Source organism: Ochotona princeps, chromosome 2 (assembly GCF_030435755.1).
Source record: "Ochotona princeps isolate mOchPri1 chromosome 2, mOchPri1.hap1, whole genome shotgun sequence".
Classification (NCBI taxonomy): Eukaryota; Metazoa; Chordata; class Mammalia; order Lagomorpha; family Ochotonidae; genus Ochotona; species Ochotona princeps.
In genome coordinates, this window is record NC_080833.1 from 26970204 (window position 1) to 26994137 (window position 23934).

A 23934-nucleotide genomic window follows, 5' to 3' on the forward strand; every position below is an offset into this window, starting at 1 on the left:
ACTAGTTGAAAACATTTAAACTTTAGCCTTTAAAAAAGAAATTAGGAACTAGAGTATAAAAATGCACAAAGTAATGTAGTTCTCATAGTTCCCACCTGTTTATCCAAGCCAGTCTGTTAAGTGAACACCTGCAGCTCAAATCCCAGAAACATCTCAGAAATGCCAGCCACCCCTTCCTTGGGGCTCCGGGAGTCAACGCTGGCGGAAGCTCGGCTCCTGTTTTGTTTTGTTTTGTCTTGTTGGGGAGCAGGGGGTGTCCCATCCAAAAGGCAGTTAATTTCTGCCCATCCAGATTCTTCTCTGACATGGGGCTGTGGTGGCTTTGACCCGGAAAGGTGGTGGCTGAGCAAAGGTGCCCCATCAGGTGTAGCTGGAGCCTTCAGCTGCTCTTCCCAGGCAATAAGGAAAAGGAAATGCACCCTGGGCCCCAGCTGGAGGCTGTCCCTCAGGCATCACTGGAAAATCTGGGCTTTTTCCTCAACAGAGTGAAATTGGTGAAATGGTGTCCTTTGTTTGGAGGAGTCTTGGGCATGAGAACAGCACTGGCACGTAGCCTCGGGACCACAGCTCAGCTGGGCACCCGGCAGCAGCCAGCCTCCCTTTCCAGCATGGGCACTGAGGATTTGGCCACAATCAAAGCAATGCACCCAGATCGCCTACCAGCAAGGAGGGCTGGGGAAGAGCCTTGAGCCACTGGGAAGCTGTCCTCCATCCCTGCCCCTGCCCCAGTCCCAGCTTAGAAGAGGGCCCAGTGCCTGGGCTCTCCCAGGGCTCTTGCAGAAGGGCTGTGACCTGGCAGAAGGACCCAGAGCCCACTGCTGCAGCGGGCTGCTGCTGGCGTCAGCTGGGGTCCTAATCCTGCTTAGAACAGGAAATTGGAACCAGAGGGTGAAAGAGAGGAAGCCCCCAGACTTAGCCCGGCTGGTAGACACAAGTACACACCATGTGGTTCTTATTAGGGAAAGGCAAGCAGAGCCTTCATCCTAGGGCTCGTGTGCTCCCTGGTCACAGAGCCAGACAAGTGCCTCCCTGCCCAGGGCAGCCTCCACATGGGGCAGCCTGCCTGGCAGGGAAAGAGAAACGGAGCAGCAGTGAGGTCTGTGGATGGACAGTCCCACCTCGAGCCATGATCTGCTTTGGGCATCTCCAGCTGCTAGAGCTCACACTCTCTGACCGGGGGCATCCCCCTGCAGATCAGTGTGCTCATGCCAAGGCAGAGCCCAAGCTGGGGAAGGGACATGGGCATAAATGCCTGGGCCCAGCTCCTCCCGAACCGCCTTCCCTGTGGCCATGGCTGGAGCAGTGAAAAGGGCTGGTCCTTTCCAGGATCCTGCAGAGAAGGTACCCAGCTGTACCTGCTGTGGATTGGTCTAACACCACTGCAACACCCCTGGGGCCACTGTGGTCCTGGCAGTGACCCCACTGGCCACCTGCACTGTCCTGTTCACACCCTGTCCCCTGGAGGAAACAACAAAAAAAAGTGCAGGGAGCCTTCTATCATTCAATGAGGCCCTAGGAACCAGGGAGACCAGCCAATGGCCACAAGGGAGGCCACATCCTATAGCCTGAGCAGGTAGCCTGAGGGCCAGCAGAAAGGACTGTCTCCCATGGGAGTAGGGGGCTTAACACCCCCCTGAGCTCCACCACAGACAAGTCCAGGACTGACACAGACTAGGCAGGGTGGGATCCAGGGTACAACCCCAACACTACACAATCATTTGAGGGTGGGAGGCCAAGGCAGGGAGGAATTCAGGCTAGCCCCTTCCACACAGTCTCAGCCAGTCAGTCACCCCGGGCCAAGGCCTCGGTCACAGCAGCCTTGGCCTCTTCCTTTAAATGGAGCTTGTCTGTAACTGAAAAGGTCACTCTACCACTAAGGAGGCGGAGGCCAGGGCGGCAGGGTCCACCAGGGGTTATGTGGGACACAGCAGGAAGCCCGAGAAGGAGGAGTGGATGTACTCAGTGGAGTAGAGGCCGTTGGCCTGGTCTGAGGGCATCTGCACCCAGACCTGATCGTTGGGCCGCAGCTGCAGCACTGCCCCGCCAGACGCCTGGTCCAGGTAGCCCTTCTTATATTCATCGTAGGTGTAGGTGGCCGGCACATTGTTCTTATACAGGGCCACCCACACGTTGGTGCCCTTGACGTGCACGTGGTATGCAAAATAATAGACGCCACCCACGGGGCAGGTGAAGATGCCAGTGGCTGGGTTGTAGCCGCTATGACCATTGTAGAGAGTCCGGTCGAACTTCACAGGTGCTCCGGAGGCTGGGAAGGGCGAGGTGAGCACAGCAGTGAAGGCTGGCGTGGCGTGGGCTGACAGCTCACCCAGCCCGAACTGGGGCTTGCCCCCCTTGCCCAGCACAGCCCCCTCCACACCTCCGTCAGGCAGGTGCAGGCCTGCAATGCCAGTCTCATCGAAGGTGCCAGGGGCACCGGGAGGACCAGGAGGCCCGGGAGGCCCAGGTGGGCCTGTGAGTCCTGGGGAGCCAGGAACCCCAGGGGGCCCTGTAGGCCCCACCGAGCCAGGCTCCCCAACTTTGCCCTCCCCTGGAGGTCCTGGCAGGCCAGGCTCACCCTTGAGACCTGGCAGGCCTTGGGGTCCAATAGGCCCAGCTGGGCCCTGGAGCCCTGGGATTCCCGAGGGGCCCCGCAGGCCAGGCTGCCCGGGGAGCCCCAGCTCTCCCTTCTGTCCCAGTGCTCCCGCTGCCCCCGGGCCACCTGGGCGGCCAGTGAACCCCGGCTCACCCTTGGGTCCAGTTGGTCCAGGAGGCCCATGGGCCCCAGGAAGCCCCCTCTCACCTGGGAGACCAGGCTTCCCAGCCAGGCCACTAGGACCCTGGTCACCCCGCAGACCGGGAACTCCTGGGGGCCCACCAGGCCCTGTCTCCCCCTTTGGCCCAGGTGGCCCCCGGCGGCCAGGCAGCCCTGCGGATCCAGGAAGCCCGGGGGGTCCTCCCAGACCCTGGGGGCCCTGCTCCCCTGGCTCACCATCCTCCCCCGGCTCCCCCCTGTCTCCCAAGAGCCCTGGGACCCCCGCTGGGCCCCTGTCCCCCTTAGGGCCTGGCAATCCTGGCATCCCATAGCCAGTGGGACCTATCAGGCCAGGGGGGCCCCGGCTGCCTGGCTCCCCTTTGGCACCTGCTGGGCCCTGTGGCCCTGGTACCCCTGCTGCCCCTGGCAACCCCACGCCATCTATCCCTGGGGGACCCTTGGGGCCCACAGCTCCTGGCTCCCCTCTGGGGCCTGGAACTCCAGGAGACCCAGGTTCCCCCTTGTCTCCAGGGGCTCCTGGAAGTCCATCCATGCCAGGTTTGCCCAAGCCTACTGGACCCGGGAGGCCAGGTGGCCCAGGGGCTCCCCCCTGCCCTGGGGCCCCCGGAAGCCCTGGCTGGCCCACTCCATTATCCCCCTTAAGGCCTCGATCACCTGGGGGTCCAGGCTCCCCCTGAGGCCCTGGCTCCCCCCGGAATCCTGGGGGCCCTGGCATCCCCTGAGCACCTGGCTTTCCAGGGACAGTGATGCCTGAAGGCCCAGGGAGGCCAGGGGGTCCTGGCAGGCCCCGAAGGCCCTGGTCCCCTCGTATTCCTGGCTCTCCCCGAAGCCCGGGCTGACCCGGTGGTCCAACCTTGCCGGGGAGCCCCGGGGGGCCTGCCTTGCCCATCCGGGAGAAGCCAGGTGGGCCAGCGGGGCCAGGCTGCCCGTGGAGCCCCGGCTTGCCTGTGCCTGGTTTGCCTGGGAAGCCGGGAGGGCCAGGAGGGCCCCGAGGCCCGGGCTTCCCAGGGGGCCCAGGCTCTCCTTTCAGGTCCATTGGCAGCAGCGGCAAAGGCATTTCTGAGGGAGACAGAGAAAAGCAGACAGTCAGAGTCCTGGACAGAGGTGACAAAGGACACGTCTAGCAATTCCCCCAGAGCTCCTTATCTGATTTTAAAGCCGTTTTCTCCGGGGTGGGCCACTCTGCTCCCATGGCCACATTGTGGGCTGCATGGCATCTTCACTCAGGGGTTGTGGCTGCCCCACCCCCATAACCACCCCATGAGTTTAGTATGATGCGCATCCCCAAAAGACCTCAGGGCAATGGCCATCAGGGGGCACTCGTGGCCCACCTTAGCACCAGTACCCTCCCGTCTCCCCTACCTTCCCGGCCCTACACCAGTGCCAGCCACATCTGCCCACAGATCTTCCGGGATCTGAGTGCACCCCTGGATATGGGGAGAGCTATGATGGGGGCTCGGGAACTCTAAGGAAGGGGAGTCTAGGGGACACTCACCCAGGTACTGGCCCTTGCCTTCACGGAAGGGCGGCCCCACAGGTCCTTTCTGCATGGGCTGCACGTACTTCACAGGCGCGTAGCCAGCTGCCCCGCCGCCACAAGCTGCCTGTGGCCCCCACCCCAGCAGCAACAGCAACAGCAACCAAGTCGGAGGCCCCCACATGGTGTCCGAGCGCTTCCTGTGGGGAAGAGCATGGAGCTCTCAAGCCTACCCTTGGGGGAAGAGGGGTTGGCAACAGATCCGAATTTAGGTAGGATCCCAAAGCAATTCCCAAGACCAGAAATTACTGCCTGAGTGGCATCCAGCTTTGCCCGTGCGCCCCACCCCACTGCCACCTCCTGAGATCCCTTGTCCTTAACTGTCACTCTCCATGGCTGAACTGCCCTTCAGACTGTTCTGGCCTCCTTATAGCTTCCCTGGAAATCCCTTCCATATCTTGTGGGGACTTTTTATTTTTTTTCCCTTAATTGCCAGGTGGAGTGACTAACACAGCGGGGTAGACCTCTTAAACACTTGCTGAGCCAGGTGGACACCAGGCACTGGGAACTCAATCCAGGTCTCCCACATGGGTGGCAAGGACCATCCACTCAGGGTCTGCATTAGCAGGAAGATAGATCAGGCCCTGGGGACTCAGGCTCAGCCACTCCAGCTGGACACAAGTGTCCTAACACATCACAGGCCCATGGATGCCATTACAATCCCCCACAGCAGAGGAAGCCCACATGTCTTAACCAAGCAGTGACCGCTACAGCTGGGAGAGCGATGCAGTTTAGCGTGCTTTAGCAACAAAAGCAGAAATTCTAGGCACAGCTACAGCATGCAGCAATCTTGGAAACCTCACGCTAAGTGAGAAAAGCAGGCACTGAATCATACGCCATGATCCCACGCATATGCAGTAACCAGAATGGGCAAACACCAGCACAAAGAGTGGGTTAGGGATTGCCCAAGCTTGGGACAGGAAACTGAGGGTGCCTGTTAACTGGCATACAACTTTGGTTAGGCTTAGGGTTGCACAACTGTGAGAAAACAGTGGCTTGTACACTGACATGGGGCAGGTGTCTGAGCTGTGAATTCTGCAATCAAACTGTCATTTTAAACAGGCAGGTTGACAGTCTGTGTCCCAGGATGCAGCAACGGGGAGCACAGCATGCCTGGAACAGGGTGGGCTCCTGTCTTTGAATGAGGGGGTCATTTTTCACATCCAAACAATGTCACACCTTCCTTGGTATCTGCTCTAGGCTCCACTCTTGCCACCCAGCATCCCCTGTGCTCCAACACCTGGCAGCAGGTGGGACTTGATGGGGAAAGGGTTGTGCTGTCAGAACCCTGTGGGGAGCGAAACTCAGCCTGGTGCTAGCTGGGTCTGGGGCCACAGCCAAGGGCTCCTTGAAGCCCAGGATCACGGAGAATGGTGGAAGGACTCTGAAGAAGGTCTGGGGAGCTGCTACGGCCAGCTTCCAGGTTCAAATCCCAGCTCCACCACCAACCTGTGCTGTGACTTTGGACACATCTCCTGCCCTAGCTGAGCCTCAGCATGCCGGTTATACCCATAACACCTGCCACCCCCAGGGCGCCCATGTGCCTGGCTCATCTCAAGCCATCTTCTCCATCAGCCACTAGGCTCACCCCATGATGCTCCCTTTTATAGTTATAGAAGTGGGATATAGATGGCAGGATCTTGCCTGGGACGTGGGACCCAATCGTGTGCAAACAGGGACCATCTCCACTGCCTGCCCTCAGCACACACCCCTGCTTCATCTCGGTGTGACTGACACCTGGACTCAGTGGGTGGGGCTACACAGGCCTGCCAAATCCTGCCAGGCACCACCCTTAACGTGCTTTTTTTTTTAATTATTTATTATTTTTACTTCATTAATTACATTGTATTATGTGACACAGTTACATAGGTACTTGGGTTCTCCCCACCCCTCCCCAAACCCTCCCACCATGGTGGATTCCTCCACCTTGTTGCATAACCACAGCTCAAGTTCAGTTGAGATTCCCCCATTGCAAGCGTATACCAAACATAGAGTCCAGCATCTTATTGTCTAGTCAAGTTCAACGGTTTCTTAGGTATACCCTTTCTGGTCTGAAGACAGAGCCAGCAGAGTATCAATTGAAAGCTCCAACATACTATCAGCAAAAATTTACATCATTATGGAATTAATTGACATAGTAATGAGCAACCAATATGTTAAAAGTAAATGCGAGTTCCCAGCCACCTTCTGTGACCACCTCACCTACACTTCAATTTTAGTTTATACACAACATATAACATTCATAACACAACATGTTATACATAACATCATATCATCTTAAATTAAGGCAAACATGTGGTATTTAACCTTTTGGGATTGGCTCATTTCCCTTAGCATTATGGTTTCCAGTTTGGCCCATTTGGCCACAAAGAACTGCATTTTGTCTTAACGTGCTTTTATAAAAGTTTCAGTTACAGGGTCTGGAACGGTAGCCTAGTGGTTAAAGTCCTCGCCTTGCACACACCAGGATCCCACATGGCTGTCAGGTCTAATCCTGATGGTTCCACTTCCCATCCAGCTCCCTGCTTGTGGCCTGGGGAAAGCAGTTGAGGATGGCCCAAACCCTTGGGACCCTGCACCGCCTGGGAGACCCGGAAGAGTCTCCTGGCTCCTGGCTTCAGATAAGCTCAGCTCCAGCAATTGCGGCCACTTGGGGAGTGAATCAATGAATGGAAGATCTTCCTCTCTGTCTCTTCTCTGACTTTCTGACTTTCCAGTAAAAATAAAATAAATCTTTAAAAAAATTATTACTACTTATTTTTATTCAAAGAGTGACACAGAGAAACTGATTTTCCTCCCACAGTTCACTCCTCAAATGCTCACAAGAGTTGGGGCTGGGCTAAAAGCCAGATGCGTGAAACTCTGTCTCGGGCTTCCCCCTGGGTGGCAGGGATCCACTGCTGGAGTCCTTGGAGTGCTGGCTTCCAGCATGTGCGTTAGCAGGAAGCTGAGCCACAAGCAGAGCAGGAGACCTGAATCTCATATGGGATGAGGGTATCCCTAACAGCACCCTAAGTGATGTGCCAAACACCTGCCAGGCCCTGATGCTGTACAGGCAGTCCTCAGACAGCCCCATGAGGTGCAGTATGCCTTTGAGGTGTCATATTCCCGTGAGACAAAATATCCCTGCTTGAGAAATGATGAAGTTGGAGGGGGGAGGGTTGTCACCTAGTACCAAACACCACCACAAGTGGAACCAAACTCTTGAGCCGCAGCCCCTCACTCACCTCTCCTAAACAGTGCAGGGCTGAGCTGAGGGGAGAAAGTTGCTCACACTCTTTCTCCCCAGAGTTCTTGGTAAGGTGTTCTTGGTAGGTGGTTCTTGGCAGAGAGCTGGGCAGCAGGTGCAAGGGGGAAGAGCATGCAGCAGGAAGCAGAGGGTCAGGAGGGAGTCACTTGCGGGCCAGGGCCAAGGTCATGACACCACTCCAGAAGGACACAGTACAAACTGGGATGTGTGAGCTCCACAGGGCTCGTGGAGGTGCAGGTGGGAGGAGCTGGGAGCATAGGCAGGTGCCATGGGCAGGCCCCAGGGAGCTGCCACCTTTCCTTCATCCTCTGTAACCCTCTCAAGGGCATCCCTACCCAGCCGCCTGCAGCTCCCTAAAAACTTGACCCTAGCTGAGGTCAAGATCCCCCGCAGACCCTCACAGCAGGTGTTTCTGGGAGTGAGCAGCTAGAAGAGGACCCAGGGTGAGGCATGACCACAGTAGGCAGGGAACAGGGTGTGTGTGTGGAGGAGAGTTATCATGGGCCCCCACTCTGCAGAGGACACAAGACGCCACGAGTGGAAAAGCCACGGAGATGCGGGCCAGGTGGTAGAGCTGGGTGAAGTTTGGTCAGGAACAGGTATGAGGGAGGAGGAGGAGGCAGCCATGGGAGAGGGAGGGAGGGAAGATGGACCAGGAGGGAAGGGATGGGGGGCTCTGGCAGTGAGCAGGAGGCTCCCTCCTACCCTTGCAGGTAAGGCAGGCACGTGTGGAGGTGAGTTCCTGGTGAGGAGAAGGGTGGACCAACATGCCAGGTGTGGGAGGATGGCCCCGGACCAAGCACAAGGCCCTGAACCTTGGGTTGCCTAAACCCCTGAGCCCTCCTGCCCTCCACCTCCCTCACAGCTTTGGCACAAGGCTCCGCCACTCACTCTCTGCCACACCCCCACCCTTCCACCCCAAGCATAGCACACAGGGTTGAACAACATGACATCCAGCAGCAAGGTGCTGCAGCCGGTGAAGCCCAGCATCCCATGGGAGCCACAATCAAAGACCTGGCCACTCTACTTCCAGTGCGACTGCCTGGGAAAGCAGCAGAAGATGGCCCAGCCCTGCTGCCACTCACAAGGAAGAGCCTGATGGAGAGCCAGGCTCCTGGCTTATGCCTGACTCAGCCCAGTCCCATGCACCCATGTGGGGAGTGACCCAGCAGATAGGCGATATCCTCTCTCCCTCCCTCCTTCTCTCTTTCAAATATATACACACTGAAATAAAGGGCAAGTTTCCGTCACCAGGTCCTTTCCACAGATGGCACATAGACCAGGGCATGTCAAGAAGGTTCATGGAAAATAGAATTCCGGGTTCAGTTCAGGTGAGTGCAAAAGACAGATGTCTGAATCCATGCTTAGGAGCTCATGGAAAATGCACGGATGAAAAGCTGATGGGGGGATTTCAAATGTCTTGCACCTAAATAAATCGATCTTTTAATTTGCTTTTCCTCAAAATTGTGGAAGTTCCCAGTACAGGTCACAGCCAACCAGGGCCCCCCCTTTCCCTAGGCTGGGAAGGCTCATCCGGGCCGGCACAGTTAAGAGCTGGGGACTTGGGCCTCCAAGCACTTTAGCTATGGTGGTGTAAAGAGAACAATTGACTCTTGTCTTCCCCCAGGGTGGGGAAGGGTGGCCAAGCTGGGTGTCAGGCCAGACCCTCCCTTTCCCAGCCAGGCTCTGGCCCAGCTCTGCTGCCTTCGGCTGGCTGTGTGATCCTGGGCAGGATGGCACCCTCTCTGGTAGGGGCAGGGCTGGCAGAAGCACTACATCCGGGAGCCAGGCGCCACCGATTCAGAGGCCTGCCGGGGGCGGCCACGGGGTGGATGCGGTGTTTGGACAGCTGCGAGTCCTCCACCACCGGGATGCACCCCCCCCCTCCACCACCGAGCCTGTAAAACAGCCTTTCGGCCAAGTCAGCGTTTTGAGGCAGCCTGGGCCTCCTCCCCGGGCTGCCGCGAGCAGGGAGGGGGTGCCGGGGTCTTCCAACCAGGGCGGAGTGGGGAGGGGGCCCAAGGGCAAGGGAACCCCTCTCCTTCCCCCGGAGAGGCCCGGGAGAAAAGGGGGTCTCGGGTCCACGCGCCCCTTCCCACGCCACGCCACCAGCGTCTGTCCCGCGCGTGACCAGCAGAGGGGGCCCAGTTCACAGAGGAACTAGCGGAGAGAAGCACCCCCCACCCCACAACCGAGAGAGGGGCTGCAGGCTCCTGCACCCCCAAGCCCGGCCTCATCAGCGGTCGTGCGGTCCTGCAACCCGGATGGACCTATCGGGCCCGAGAGCCCCTGCTCCCGGGCAGGGGACACGGGATGGGGGTGACGGGGTTGGGGGCGCAGCCCCTGCGGCTCCAAGCCCCCCGCCCAGGCCAGTCGGCGGCGGCCGCAGCCAAGGGAAGTGGGGAGCGCTCGTCGGCCCCGGGCCCCGGCCAAACCACAGGTATGTTATGAGACGCTTCCTGTTGTGGAGACATTTCTGCGGATCAGGCTGCCCGCTCGCCCGCCCGCCCGCCGGGTGCCTCCGCCGTCCCGCTAGCTCAGCCCGGCTCTGGGCTCTCTCCCAGACTCCAATCCTGACTCCCCCAGCCCTCTCCCTCAGCCCTGCTGGCCCTGCCCTAGTCACCTTGTTAGGTGAGCGGCTTTTGTTAACTCCAGCTCTCCCCATCAGGACCCCAGACACAAACCGTGACCCTCCTAGTTACCCCCAGCAGCCTCCTGGGACACCCATTGGGATTCTACCACCTGGGCAACCCTGGGCGAGAAGAGCCTTCATCCCTCGGGACCTGGGTCTCTCCTTGTCCTCATGTGGTACGCCCCACCCAGCCCCTCCTTTGTTTTGCCCAGGGCTGCTACCCTGGCAGCCAGGAAGTCCTCCCTTTGATCTGCCCTGAGCTCTGCCTGCTACAAAGCAGTGTCCCTCCTCTGGCCTTGCAAGAACCCATGTGACTAGCTGCCACAGGCCAGGGCCCGGTGGAAGGACCTCAAGGAACCTGTCTGACTTCGGGCTAGGACTGAGTTATAAACCTCGGCAAGCAGCCAGGCCAATACCCTCCTCACCCACTGGGCATAACCTCTACCCACAGCCACCTGCCGGGTGCCCCTCCTATCTCCCAGCCGCCTTTCCTGAACCTCAGAAGAAGGGGTCCTGGCTCCCCTACATCTCTTCCTCTCCCTAAGGATCCTGGCCCACCCCATCTCCAGCTTCTACATGCCTCACCCCCTCACACACCCCCCATCCTCCTCCCTGCCACCAGGGCTGCCTGGGCCAGGCCTCTGGAAAGAATTGCCTCTTCCCTCCACGCCCCACTCACTTCTCACCTGGGGGACCCTGGCACCCAGCTTCCCTCCTTCCTTCTGGGCTCCCTGCCCCGGCCTACTCGGCAGTCACAGAGCTGGCTCAGGCCTCACTCTGCCCTGCCCATGTCCTGCCAGCTCCAGCTGCAGTCCCATCTCCCGGAACCGTCACATCTGCCTGCAACAGCTGCCCACCTCCACTTCTCAGCACTTAGCCGTGCCTAGTCTGCACCCTGCCCCCACTCTTGTCTCCAGCCTCCACACTTGCTCTATAGAGCCCAACACTGCTTCCCAAGCTCCTACCAATGTCAGACTCATGGTGACAGGTTGTGAACACCCTGGGTCCTACACTCCGTCCTGACTCAAGTGGTGTGGGGGACGGACCAACATCACAACTCTGACAAGCTCCCAGGGGCTGCCGATGTGCCTGTCCATGGGCCGCTCCTTGCCACAGTCCGCCCATCATCACCCCTGCTTTGCGTTCTGCTGCGACTCCTTACACCAACAGGAGCACTCAGCAGTCACACATCATTCTGCAATTCTCAGGACTTCCTGGAAGAGGAAGTGTGCTATTTAAGATTTATTTATGGGCCAGGCGCGGTAGCCAAGTGGCTGAAGTCCTTGCCTTGCACACACTGGGATCCCATATGGATGCTGGTTCATATCCTGGCTGATCCACTTCCTTCCAGCTCCCTGCCTGTGACCTGGGAAAGCAACAGAGGACAGCCCAAAACTGTGGGACCCTGCACCCACGTGGGAGACCCGGGAGAAGCTCCTGGGTTTGGATCGGCTCAGCTCCAGCCATTACAACCACTTGGGGAGTTAACCAGTGGATGGAAGATCTTTCTATCGCTCCTTCGATCTGACTTTCCAATAAAAATAAACTTATTTATTTATTTGCAGATAGAAGGAGACACACGGAAAGACCTTCCATCTACTGCTTCACTCCCCAAGTGGCTGCAACAACAGGACTGGCCCAGGTTTAAACTAGGATCCAAAAGCTCCATTCAGGTCCTCCCATATGGGTAGCAGTCACCCAAGCACTTGGACCATCACCTGCTACCTCCCAGATGTGACAGCAGGAAGCCAGATAAAAAGCAGAGGAGTAGGGCCAGCTCTGTGGGGTAGTAGGTAAAGCCACACTCATCCCTTATGGACACCAAGCTGCTCCACTTCCATCCAGCTCCTTTCTAATGCACCTAGAAAAGCACCAGCAGATGACTTGAGTATTTGGGCTTCTGGCACCCATGTGGGGCACCTGGAAAGAAGTTCCTGCCTCCTGACTTTGGCCCAGCCCAATACTGGTCATTGCAGTCACAGTCATTTGGGGAGTGACCTAGTGGATGGAAGACCTTTCTCTCTCTCTGTAATGGTGCCTTTCAAATAAATACAAACAAATCTTCTTTTTTTTTTTTTTTTTTTTTAAGGGAGCTGGAACTCAAACCAGGCCCTACAATATGCAGTGTGGATTCCCCAGATGGACCTTGCCCTGCTGTGCCACACGCCCACCCCAGGAACTCAAGGCACCTGTCTCCAGGCCAGGCAGGATAGGGGCCAGCGAGAAAGCAGGGGTTGTGAGTAAAGGGATCCACAGCATCCCAGGGGACACTCAGAAGAACCTGCTCCGGGTCTGAGTGTGGGTGCCAGGAGGGCGGGGGCTGCTCAGTGAGGGCACCAAAAGGTGCTCTGTCCGTCCTGGTCCCTTCCTCCACGTCCCACTTCTCACCTGCCTGGGTTGCAGACATCGCTTTAGGAGTCACCATCCCCTCGTCTGTTCTCCCATCTCTGTCTCCTCCCGCGTACTCGGAGAGGCCGCCCTGCCGGTCCGCCTGCTCTGCTAAGCTGCTGGCCATTCGCTGGGCCCTCTGCAAGGTCGCCCTGCTGGTCCACCTGCTTGGCTCAGCTCAGCTGTGTGTCTGATCTCCTTGGATGACATCAGGATGTCCCCACTGGACCATGACGGTGACATTGGGGGTTCTGCGCCCACAAACTGGGTTGTGCTCTCTGACTTGAGGATCACAAACCCATTTAAACATAGGGGTGAGGCCTGTATGATGCTCTCTGCCCCCCTGCCCTTTATTCCCTCATCCTTCAAATAAATACATGTCTCTTCACTTAAGACCCTGCTTAGAGGTCAGCGTGAGGGCTCAGTTGGTTCATCCTTCCCCTTGCAAGCACCAGCATCCCATATGGGCAGCAGTTCATGTTCCGGTTAATCCTTCCCATCCAGCTTCCTGCTTATGGCCTGAGAACACAACAGAGGATGGTCCAAAGCCTTGGGACCCTGCATTCATGTGGGAGAGCCAGAAGAGTCTCCTGGCTCCTGGCTTTGGATCAGCTCAGCTCTGGCTACTGTGGTCATTTGGGAGTGAACCAGCAGAAGGAAGATCTTTTATCTCTGTTTCTCTCTGTGAATATGATATGCCTTTCCAATAAAAAAAAAAAAAACTGCCCAGTGCTGTAATGAGTGAGAAAGCCACCATTTGGGCCATCCACATCGCAAAGCACCAGTTCGGGTCCCCACTTCTCTGCTTCTGGGTACCAGTGTGCATCTTCAGAAACAGCAGGCACAAGTATTTGAGTCCCTGACCCACATGGGAGACCCAAATGGAATTCCAGTCTCCTGGTTTGGGTCTGGTCTTACCCCAGGCTTAGCTGCCACATGGGAGACTGGGAAGAGGCTCCTGGCTTCAAATGAGCTCAGCTCCGGCAGTGGCAACCACTTGGGCAATGAACCAGCAGATGGAAGATCCTTCTCTCTGTCTTTCCTTCAGTGTGTAAACCTGACTTCATAATAAAAATAAATACATCTTTAAAGAAACTGACCCTTTGTTGAAGAAAAACAAGTGGACTAGTATTCATTTGTGGCACCAACATTGCATATAGGAGTGCCAGCTCAAATTCTAGCTGCCCTGCTGCCAACCCAGCTCCCTGCTAACGCACCTGCAAAGGCAGTGGCAGACAGCCTAGGTAGCTGGTCCCTGCAATCCACGTGGGAGACTTGGATGGAGTTCTTGGTTACTGGCATCAGCTACAGCGCTTCAGCCCTACCCAGCTGTTATAACCACCTGAAGAGTAAACTATGTAATGGAAGATCTCTCACACACTCTTCATTTTTCAAATAAACAAATAAAAGACCCAGCCCAGGAGCAGGTGGGTGGCATAGTGTATGCCCCATGTTCTGTCACAGTGCCTGCTTCCAGTCTCAGCTCTCCCCGCTGCAGATCCGGCTTCCTGCTACAGTGCACCCTGGGAGGCACCAGTGATGGCTCCAGCACCTGGGGCCCCTGCCACCCATGCGGGAGATGTGGATGGAGTTCCTGGCACCTGGCTTCAGCCTGGCCCAGCCTGGCTGCTGCAGGCATTATGGGAGTCAACCAATGGACAGCAGCTCTCTCTGCTTCTGTTACTCTACCTTTGTGTCAACTAAAGATAAACAACTACAAAACAGAACAAAGACCCAGTCCCAGTGCCTCTTCCTCCAAAGCAGCCTTCCCTGATTGGCTCAGGCAGAACAGCCACTTCTCCAGGAGCTCTTCCCCTTGACCTGTGGCCTAGCGCACAGGAATTCAGCATTCCCGCTGGCAGGGTGGTGGGGCGGGGGGATCTGACCTCTGACATGCCCACCTGCTCTCTCCAGGCAAGCCCTCCTAGGTCCCTCTTTCCCTGGCCCTCCCTGACCCCTGGGACTTCCTCCCTCTCTGAAGGTGATGTACCTGCCCAGCAGGTCCCAAAGCTGGGAAGCCAGGCTCCCTGCCCCCGTTGTGGGAGGAGCAGCCAGGCCAAGTAAGCCTCCAGGGAGGGCAGAGTGGCCCCTGAAGGAGCAGATGAATCAGGCGCACAGATGAGGCCTGACCTCAGGCAGGCAGCTGCTCTTGAACCGCCTCCCCCAGCCCCGGCACTCGGGGCCCCAGCTGTGACCACTGTCTGCCTCTCGGCGGCAGCACAGCCTTCGTGCTTCTAACCTGGACTGCACATCTGAGGGTCCCCCACAAGACCCAGCCAGCCCCCTGGGTCTCTGGCTGGGACAGGCAGAAGCCCCTCGCCTTCTGGTTCTCATTTACAGCCTTTTCCTGAGCGCCACCCGCCGCCCGGGGCCGCCCCACGCCTGCCAAGATTCCTGGGCCTCAGTGGCTTCCCCGCATGGCGGCGGCGGCGGTGGCAGCAGCAGCGGGAGGAGCCGGGCTGGCGGGAGACTGGCCAGGCCACTGCACCCAAGCCAGGCCAAGCAAACATAGCCGCGCCAAGGAGCCGAGCGAAATAGTTCACAAATGAGAAAAAGCTGCATCCGTGTTGGGCCAGGGCTTGAAAGCTGGGGCTGCAAGGAGCTGAAGTCACCTACAGAAAGGGCCGCCTGCAAGGACACCCTGGGTCTGGGAGGGATTTCCGCTGCAGCAGGAGAGAGCAAGGTGAGACCACATCATGCACAGGCCTCATGCAGGCTGGAGGGTAGGGGGTCAGGGTGAAGACCTCGGCCCACCCCAGCATGTGGCTTACCTGTCAGCTTGCAGGGGCCTGGAATGGTACCAGAAGAGGCAGAGCCTATGACTGAATAAGAGGAATAGTGAGAAGACAGCAGGAGCCTTGAAAGCTTCCTGCCTCCGCCCACAGCCATGGTATTGCCTGCTAAGACTGTGGCCCCAGCTTTGGGGCGGCTTCTCTGACCCCTTCCTCTCAGGGAGCACCCACACTCCGCCTATGCACCTGCTGGGTGCCCGACCTGGAGGGCTCAGGAGGAGGGGGTCCTTTCCGGGTGCCAGGGTACTCTGGGTAAGTCCCTACTCTATGTGAGGTCTTGGGTCGCATGCTGGGCAGGCACTTCCTGGATGAGCTTCAGGTCACAGAAATATCCCTACCCCATGCCTTGTCTTGATCTGCAAGGAGCTAGGAGGTCCCCGCCACCCCAGAGGGCTTCCTGGAGGAAGGGACATTGGAGCTAGACGCTGAAAGATGACTAGGAATCTGAAAGGCAGAGAAAAAAAGGAATTTCAGACACTAGGAAGCCACTTAGAAGCAAGTCCAGAGGCGCCATGGAGTTGGGAAGTGAGAAGGCTTGTGCTTCTCTGGCAAGCAACAGGGAGCCCAGGAAAGTTGTGAAGCCAGAGAGGTGATGCCAGAGCTCTGAGAGTCAGGTCCCCATTTCTGTCACAACCACGCCTGCAGCCAGCCCCTATCAGAAGCTTTGGTCCAAGGTCCCGCTGCTGGACACCAAGGAGCCAGGGCTGTAGGCCAAACCCAGACGGGACTCCCGGTGGATGGGGAGGGGCTGGCCAGCCAGCCCACCTGGCAGGGAGGCCGCAGTCACGTCACTCTCTCCCCCAGCTGCTTGCTGGCCTCTCCTGCTCCCATGGAAACTCTGACATCCCAGCCCTGCCTCGGCACACATGCGCCTGTGCAGCCAGATGTGAAGCCGCTCAGACAGCGAGGCTTTCTCCCCAGCTGTGTGCTTGGGACATCTAACCCCACTTTTTGAGGCTGCAGCCTGACAGATGGAACCTTGCGGGGGCGGAAGAGGGGCAGGTCCTCACCATCTAGTGTAACCCTAGCTTCTCTGGCCCCAACCTTTCACCCTACCATGAGTTTGAGGATGGAGCTGGGCTCTGGAGGCAGGGGCGTGGGGAACAGTCAGCCGCAGTGGGCTTATGAGGGTCCCAGACTCCAACAAGGAACGGCAGGAACAAGAGAACAGGTGAAACAGGTCTGTGCTGGGGCCGTTCAGTGGGCACCGGCTGGGCACAGGTCTGTTCCAGGTCTTCCCTGGGGTCACTGCATTGAACCCTCCCAGTTTCAGGAACACTTCATCACTTCTTGAGGGGAAATTCAGGGACAGAGAGGCTGACTGAGCACTCTGGAGAGGCCCGATCTGCAGCTGCACTCTCCAAAGCTTGGGCTGTACGGGCAGTGCAAGGGGGAGATGGGCAGGCGGGCTGGCTGGATCTGCCTGGGACTCCACCCTATCAAGACCAGAGACCCCCCCCCTCACACACACACACACTCAGCCGGATGCTGCCTCACAGCCCCTCTGCCCGCACCCTCCTGGAAGCCCCAGTGCCTGGTCCACAGCAGGCACAGCCCCAGGGTCTGCTTTATGAAGCTCTCCTGCACCCTGCAAGTCTGGAACTGCTGTCCCTTGTGACTGAGGAGCGCTGAGGTTGGGGAGGTGACAGTCCTTGTCCCAGCTGGCAGGGCAGGATTTGCACCCGGGCCTGCCCAGCTACCTGGTTCCTCAGGCCTACTACATTTGGCCTTCCTGGAGACCTGGTTTCTGTTCCTCACATCTGCCCATCCCTCCCCCTCCCCTGCCCCACTCCGCACCCTGCCCTGCCACCTGCCACCTGCCCTGGCTCAGTCCCAGGGTCAGGCAAGGCTGAGCAGAGTGCAAGGACCTCAGGAGCTCCCTCTAGTGGACCAAGGAGGACATACCCTGGCAAAAGTTGTAGAGAGCAAGGGTGTGGGGGTGTGAGGGGGTAACGGTGTCGGGGGGATGGTAAGTAGGTATGTGCTGACTGATGCATGAGCAGACTTTTCTAACTCCTGCCCCTACCCCAGCCCTGCCTTCCCTAATCCCCTCTTCTGGTGACATCTCCCCGTTGCACGGAGCCTGCTACTATGAGCTAAATCCCAGGCCAGATGTGTGTGTGGGGGGGTCTGCAGCCCCTGCCCCCTGCTGCAGGGCTCTGGAGGGTGCCAGCCGGGTCCCCAGGCCCACCTCCCCACCTGGCCATTCCACACTGGGTGCTGCTGGCCATGAGGTGAACATCAGCTACCCCCGTCATGGCGTTGGTTTGGGGTGAGGGAGTCCCCACTGCTGAGACCCCACCAAGGGGAAGCTTGGGGATGGACTCGGAGCAGCACTCTGGAGCCTGCGTCTTAGCCAGGCTTGCACCCCTACTCATTGCCAGCCTTGGCTTCCTCATCAATAAGATGGCAGTAATTCCTGCTAGATAGGGCAGCTGTGTGGTGGACTCACAGCCACATGGGGCACCAGGGATACTCAGCAGGTGTGCGTTAGCATCAGTACAGCTCTGTGAAACCAGGACTAGCAACTCCACCTTACAGACAGGCAGCTGGTGCCCACACTCACCTCACCCACCAGGGGGGCCAGTCCCAGAGCGTGGTCACAAGCTGAGCCTGGAGTTGACCAGCACAGCCCCCCAACTCCTGGAGTCAAGGCTCCCAGTGGTGCTGGGGGCTGGGGAGGGTCGATCCTCCACACCCTGTCAGTTCCTGTCCACTCCCATCCAGGGGCTCCACCCCCACCCACAGCCCCTGCTGCCACTGCAGCAGGGGGCTCTGCATTCCTGGCTAAGCGGCCGGATTTGCTGTGCTCCAGGAACTATGAAAAGAATGTTTGCCACGAGCTGAGCCGTGGTTGCCTGTCAGGGAGCGTGGCCCGCAGGGCCCACGCAGAGCCTGTAGCCGCCAGCACAGTGGGAGAGCAGGCAGCTAGACACAAGGACAACTTCTGGGTGGACACTGGCCCGGGGCTGGAGACGGCAGCCGGCCTTCAGGGATCTCTCAGGGGAGCAGTAACAAGTCTGCTGCCCTTCCCCTCTCTGGCCTGGCTTTCCGTGGGGTGGGAATGGGGGCAGGCATGCATTGCCGGCCTGTCTCATAGAGGGGGCAGCTGGAGACTCAGAGGAAGACACCCCTGAGGTCACACAGCAGCCAGGGACACTATTGTAACCAGAGGCCCTTCTTCCTGGACCAGGTTGGTCCCCTCCTGTTTGCCCAGGGGGAACTAAAGTTTCTTTTTTTTTTTTTAAAAAGATTTATTTTATTTTATTTTTATTACAAAGTCAGATATACTGAGAGGAGGAGAGATAAAGAGGAAGTGGAGCTGCCGGGACCAGAACCAGCAGCCATATGGGATCAAGGCGAGGACCTTAGCCACCAGGCCACGCCGCCCAGCCCACTAAAGTTTCTTAGTCACTCAAAAATGCCACCCACTTTCCTGTCTTGGGCTCTTCCCTGAACCCCTAGTGCCTGCTAGTCCCAATGCTCCCTGCCCCCTTCCAGTGCCTGGCACACTGGGATTCCCAGGGTTAAGTCTCCATGCCCTTTCCCCACTAAGCCCTGCAGGGGCCGAGCCTGAGGGCTGTATTCTCCTGGGCCTGGGGGTGACTCTGTCCTCCAGGGCCTCCTGGCCCACTCTGCAGAACCAGCAGCTTCCTCTCCACCCTGAACTTGCGAAGAACTCAGACGATGGCAGCTGGACCAGGTTTCCGTAGTCTAGCCCTGGGATCCCATCAGAGCACAGTGCTGGCCACTGAACAGGAGACGGGTGACCATGCCAGGCACCACAGCCCCTCTCAGCCAGGACCTGGGCCTGCTCCTTACCTCTCTGAGACAAGTATTAGCATTCTCATTTCACATAGAGGGAAACCGAGGCTCAGGTCCAGGCAGATCTTCAACCGGTGTCCCCCAAAAAGGAGCCCAGATCTTCTTGGCTCCACAGACCTGTTCTCCACGACACTGTGTGTGATGATTTCCCTTGGGACCTGCCGTCCACACCCTCACCCACCCTGGAAATGCCCACAGAGATGAGAGGCTCTGGAATTTTCTTTGTGGAAACATGTCTTCCATGGTTGCTGTCTGGGTCCAAGCAGGTACACACCTAACCTCACACATGTACCAGGCTTCTATGTACACCCCAGGCCTCCAACTCTAGGCCAACCTCTGCACCAGCTCCCACTCAGCTCATATCTGACCCAAACCCACGTGTCCCCTGCACCTGCCTCTTCTGGGGACAGGCAGTGGCCACCAATGCATCCCGGCCTGCCCCTCTCCTCTTGCCCACAGCCAATTGGTTCTGCCATGACTCTTCCATCCTTTTCATCCTCTCATCCCCATGGCAACCACCAATCCAGCCCCCATCACCTTCCCCCCCAACCTCTTCCATGGTCTCTCTGCCTCTAAAAGCCCCACAGAGGCCTGGGTCACACCACCCTGCAGCCAATACCAGCCCCTTCCCCGGGACAAAGCCCTCAGAGATCTGATCTCAGGACAGATGGTGGCGTCAACCCCTACCTCCACACCTGCCCTTCCCATTCCTGTCAAGGTGCCCCTCACCCCTGAGAGTCCAGCAGGCTCACTTTCTGCAGCTGCTGCTCCCTGACTCCACACTTCACCCCCGCCTTGCCTTGTACCTCCCCACTGGGTACCTTCTCAGACACCCTGAGACCTCCCATACCCCATATGGGAGATTCTGCTACCTCCACTCAAAACGTCCCGGGCCACAGATGAAACAAGCTCATCTATGTAACCCACAGTGGTGCCCCACACCTGCTCCTGGGCAGGGTGGGACAGCCAACTTGGGCCAGAAGCCAGTAGGGTAGGGAGGCTAAGGCTGGGCCACCCTTTAGTCTGGCGCAGGCCTAGAGCCAACGAAGCTGTGGAGAGCAGGGGCTCAGGCGGACAGCCCTGTCTGGTGTCTCTCCCCTCCCTCTTGCTAACAGATCATTCAATTGCATTTTTTTCCCCTTTTCCCTTCCTCCAAGCCAAGAAACGGAAATACTCATTTTCACTGCGGTGAACAAAGTGAAACCGGAGAGAGAGACCCCGGTGCGCACGTCTGCATGTCAGCGCCAGCGTGTGCTGCCCTGCCCTCGTTCGTCTGGCTTGGCCACGTGGGGCCTGCTGTGTGTCTGCAGGAGTGACTGAGCGTGTGCGTGCACACACGTGCACACGCCGCTTGTCACTGTTTTAGCACTGGCAGGACTGTGTGTCTCAGGAGAGGAGTGTGTCTAATGAGTGTTTGACTCCATGTGTGATTGTGTGTGACTGCCGGGGGAGGGCACGGAGCTGCGCGTGGCTGTGCGTGTATCTGTGGTTTGTTCTCCTCATGGTGTGGGGGGTAACTGTGCCCAATGCGTTTGTCAGCCATCCTGGGGCACCTATGCCCGGGACCGCCGGCTCCCCCTGGCATTTCTCCCACATGCTCACTCCTCCCCAGCCACACAGGGCACTAAGAATCCCTCTATCCTAGAAGGCACCCCAGGCTCTGTCTAATCATCAGGCCAGCCCAGCCCCATAGCCTCACCCCAGATGCCCACCACTGGAGGACCCCTTTGCTTCAGCCACAGCCACAGGGGAGGGTCAAAAGAGGCATGGGAGGCAGACAGGGCACTGGGCAGGGACACCCTGAGGAATCTTCAGTGTTCTTACTGAGAGCCTCACACGTGTGTGTGGACACACACACACACACACACACAGGAGCTGCCCCTCCCCACACGCAGCTCCTGGTCCTTTGCTTGGCCTCCTGACCCAGTGTGTCCCTGCTTGTGGACAGAGACGTGAGGGGGGTCTGTTATAGGAAGGGGGACCCTGGGACTCCCTTCCCTCTTGGCCGAGCTAACCTCTGCCCAGACTTGGGGGGATGATTCTTCAGAACATCAGTGTCTCTCCAACTGGTGGGGTCTAACAGGGCACCTAGACTGGGGGTGGGGGGACTTGGGGAGCAGACGCAGAAAACCTTCCAGTGTGACTGGAAGATGGCCAGCGAATCAAAAATGGCAAACTGCAGGGTTGGGAAGAAAGGGTCTTTGGAGTTCCCTCTACTCCCCGCCCCAAACCTCGCCAAGGGCGCTGTGATGCTCCCATTTCACAGGTGCTTGGGGGACCTGGAGAGGAGAGGTGGGGCCCCCAGCCACCCTGAACTCCACCTCGCCCTGTCTGATGGCTCGGTCCTTGCCTCTCAGACAGGAAGGCCACAGACTCCATCTGGATTTCTGCCGGGGCGGGAGGGGGGCCAGGGGAAGCCAGGGGCAGGGAAGGGGAAGGACGCCCCCATCCTAGCGCCCCAGCCTTCCCGCCAAAGCCGTCCCCACCCGGAATCGGAGTTGCAATCGCCCGCCCTGCTGTCCAGGACCGTCTTGGGAGACACCCGGCCAGGGTCGTGTCCTCCGAACCCCTCTCCCCACGCCCGGGGCCGGCGCCCGCTTCCCGTCTCCCATCCTTACCTTGCCAGAGCGGCCCTCGAGGCGGCCGGAGTAGCGCGGACTCCGGGCAGGGACGGCGGTGCGCGCGCGGGCGTCGTCGTGGTCGTCGTCGTCGGGGTCCGCACCGCCGGGCTCCAGCCTCTCTGCCCGCGCCCCTCGCGGCCGCTGGAGTGGGCGGGCGGCGGGAGGGGCGCGGCGGGGCGGGGCCTCCACCCGCCTCTTTCCACAGCCAAGGCCAAGGCGCCCCGCCCGGCCCGCGCCGCCTGCCGCCACTCGGCGCCCCGACGCCCCGGCCGCCCCCCACCTGTCCCGCCCTGCCCTCGGCGACCTGGACAGGGGCGGCGGGAAGGCAAGAGGGGCGAGGTGGGCGGTTGCGGCTCCCACTTGACCTTAGGGGACACAGGGAGTCCCGGAAGGCTCTGCTTCCCCGTGTGTGCCCCTTGGCTGCTGGGGGGAGGCTGATGGCACTGCCCTGGCAGGGATAAGTGAAGGAAACAGGGACAGTGAACCCAGCAGGATGAACAGGCAGGGAAAGAGAACGGGGGTGCTGTGCCGACCAGAGCTCTGGCCGGACCCCCAGGTCTGAAAGAAGGGTGTGGGTTGTGTGGAACTTGATGTGCCTGTGGCACTTCCAGGACCCCTCTAGGGATCGTGAGAGTCATGGGGGCTGGAGTGATAGCCCACGGTGTACAGACGGTAGTCACTGAGGGTGGCTCCTGGAGGCGAGGGGGGCGGGGAGACCTGGAGGTAGTGCAGTCCTGGCCCGCTGGCTGAGGGGGCGTCCATAGCAGTCTCAGGCGAGCAGAGGCTTAGTGGTGGGCAAGGCGGACAGAGAGGGTGTTTTGTCCCAGAAGGCACAGAGGGCAGAGAGCGGCAGGTGTCACAAAAGAGTGACCTTGAGGATCTGAGCATAAGGGGTGGGAGCAGGGGCTGGAGCTGGGCAAGGCTGGCGAGACCAGAGGGGCAGCTGCCAGCCCTGGCTATGGTGAGACTGAAGAGTGAAAGAACTCAGCACCCACTGGACAGGGCCCTGGCAACCTGTGAGTCGGGCCCTCCCATTCCCCTCCCCCTCCCCCTTCCTGCCTGCCCTCCCAGGGCCTCCCACTTGGCTGTCCCCCTGCCAAGGTACACAGCAGCCCTCCGCTCCACTCTGGCCCCTCACCTCCGCCCACCCCAGAACCCGCTGCAGCTCGGCCCCATTCCCCAGGCTGTGGGGACTGCCGGGATGGGGGTCAGGGTGCGGTGTCCCTGGGTCTAATTTTCTGGCCTGTGGCAGCCTACCACCCCTCCTTTCTCTGGTTGGCAGTGTATTTATAAAGCAGAAGGGACATGGCTGGGGTCCTCCCCCAAGGCTGGAGGGAAAACCAGACCCTGGAAGGGGATCCAGGATCGGGGGAGGGGAGGGAACCAAGCAGCCAAGACAGCAATGGCCGGCTTACTGGCCGTGTGCCCTGGAGCCCACGGTATGGTTCACCTTGAAAGCGCTCCTAGGTGTGTGGCCAGGACCCTGTACGTTCCTCCAGACAGCCCCCGAGCTGCCAGCACAGGCAGAGCTGGGCAGAAGCAAACAGGCAAGGGGTATGTGTGTGGGTGGGGGTGTGGTGGGAAGGGACTACCATGGGCCACACCTACAAAGACCCTCCTTCAGGACACTGTTGCCACCGCCTGACTTCCTCTCGTCCCACTTGTCCCGCAGGCTGTGACCTAGGCCTGGTGGTACCCGCTCTCCCCAGCTGCTCCCCTTCATCTTCCTCCCCAGCCAGGGCCCTGCGGGAAAGGGGGTGGGCAATTTCCTCTCCTTTCAATCAGCCCTGGGACACCAAGCCAAGTCTTGTGGCCCCCAGTGCTCCCCACTTAGACACAGACCCTGCTGCACCATGAGCTTACAGCCACTGTCCTCTTGCCCACCAGCTATCATTGCCCCAGTGAGCCTCAAGACAGAACATGTACAGCTGGGACCAGAGGCCAGGGGCTATCCGAGCCAGGCTGCCTGCCCCACCTGCCAGGGGCTTCTTTCCACCCCTGTTCTCTCTTTCTGGTGGTATCCCAGATGCCCGTGGGTCAGCTGTTCTTGTGGTCAAGCCAAGCTGCTACTTGTCTCTGGGTTCTAGCTCCCTCAGCCATGAGAACCAGATGCCAG

General features: G+C 58.9%; 1 protein-coding gene across 2 annotated transcripts; it reads right to left on the bottom strand.

The window, feature by feature from the left end:
* Window positions 1-1635: 1635 nt before the first annotated feature.
* On the bottom strand, window positions 1636-21964 carry COL8A2 (collagen type VIII alpha 2 chain). 2 transcript variants are annotated; one of them, XM_058660833.1, is made up of 4 exons: window positions 21816-21964; window positions 15352-15396; window positions 4269-4450; window positions 1636-3832 (listed from the first exon to the last, which is right to left on the bottom strand). In XM_058660833.1, exons 3-4 carry the CDS (start codon window positions 4432-4434, stop codon window positions 1914-1916), a joined length of 2085 nt encoding a protein of 694 aa, XP_058516816.1. In that variant the 5' UTR covers window positions 4435-4450; window positions 15352-15396; window positions 21816-21964; the 3' UTR covers window positions 1636-1913. The 2 variants fall into 2 exon arrangements, with proteins under 2 accessions (XP_058516816.1, XP_012784284.2); XM_012928830.2 differs by lacking the exon at window positions 15352-15396.
* Between the last annotated feature and the right edge of the window lie 1970 nt (window positions 21965-23934).

Excerpts from the sequence above, each read along its gene's own strand:
- COL8A2 (XM_012928830.2), bottom strand. The coding sequence starts at position 4,434 with ATGTGGGGGCCTCCGACTTGGTTGCTGTTGCTGTTGCTGCTGGGGTGG. Across the intron at positions 3,833-4,268 it reads AGGCAAGGGCCAGTACCTGG|AAATGCCTTTGCCGCTGCTG; the intron begins GTGAGTGTCCCC and ends TGTCTCCCTCAG.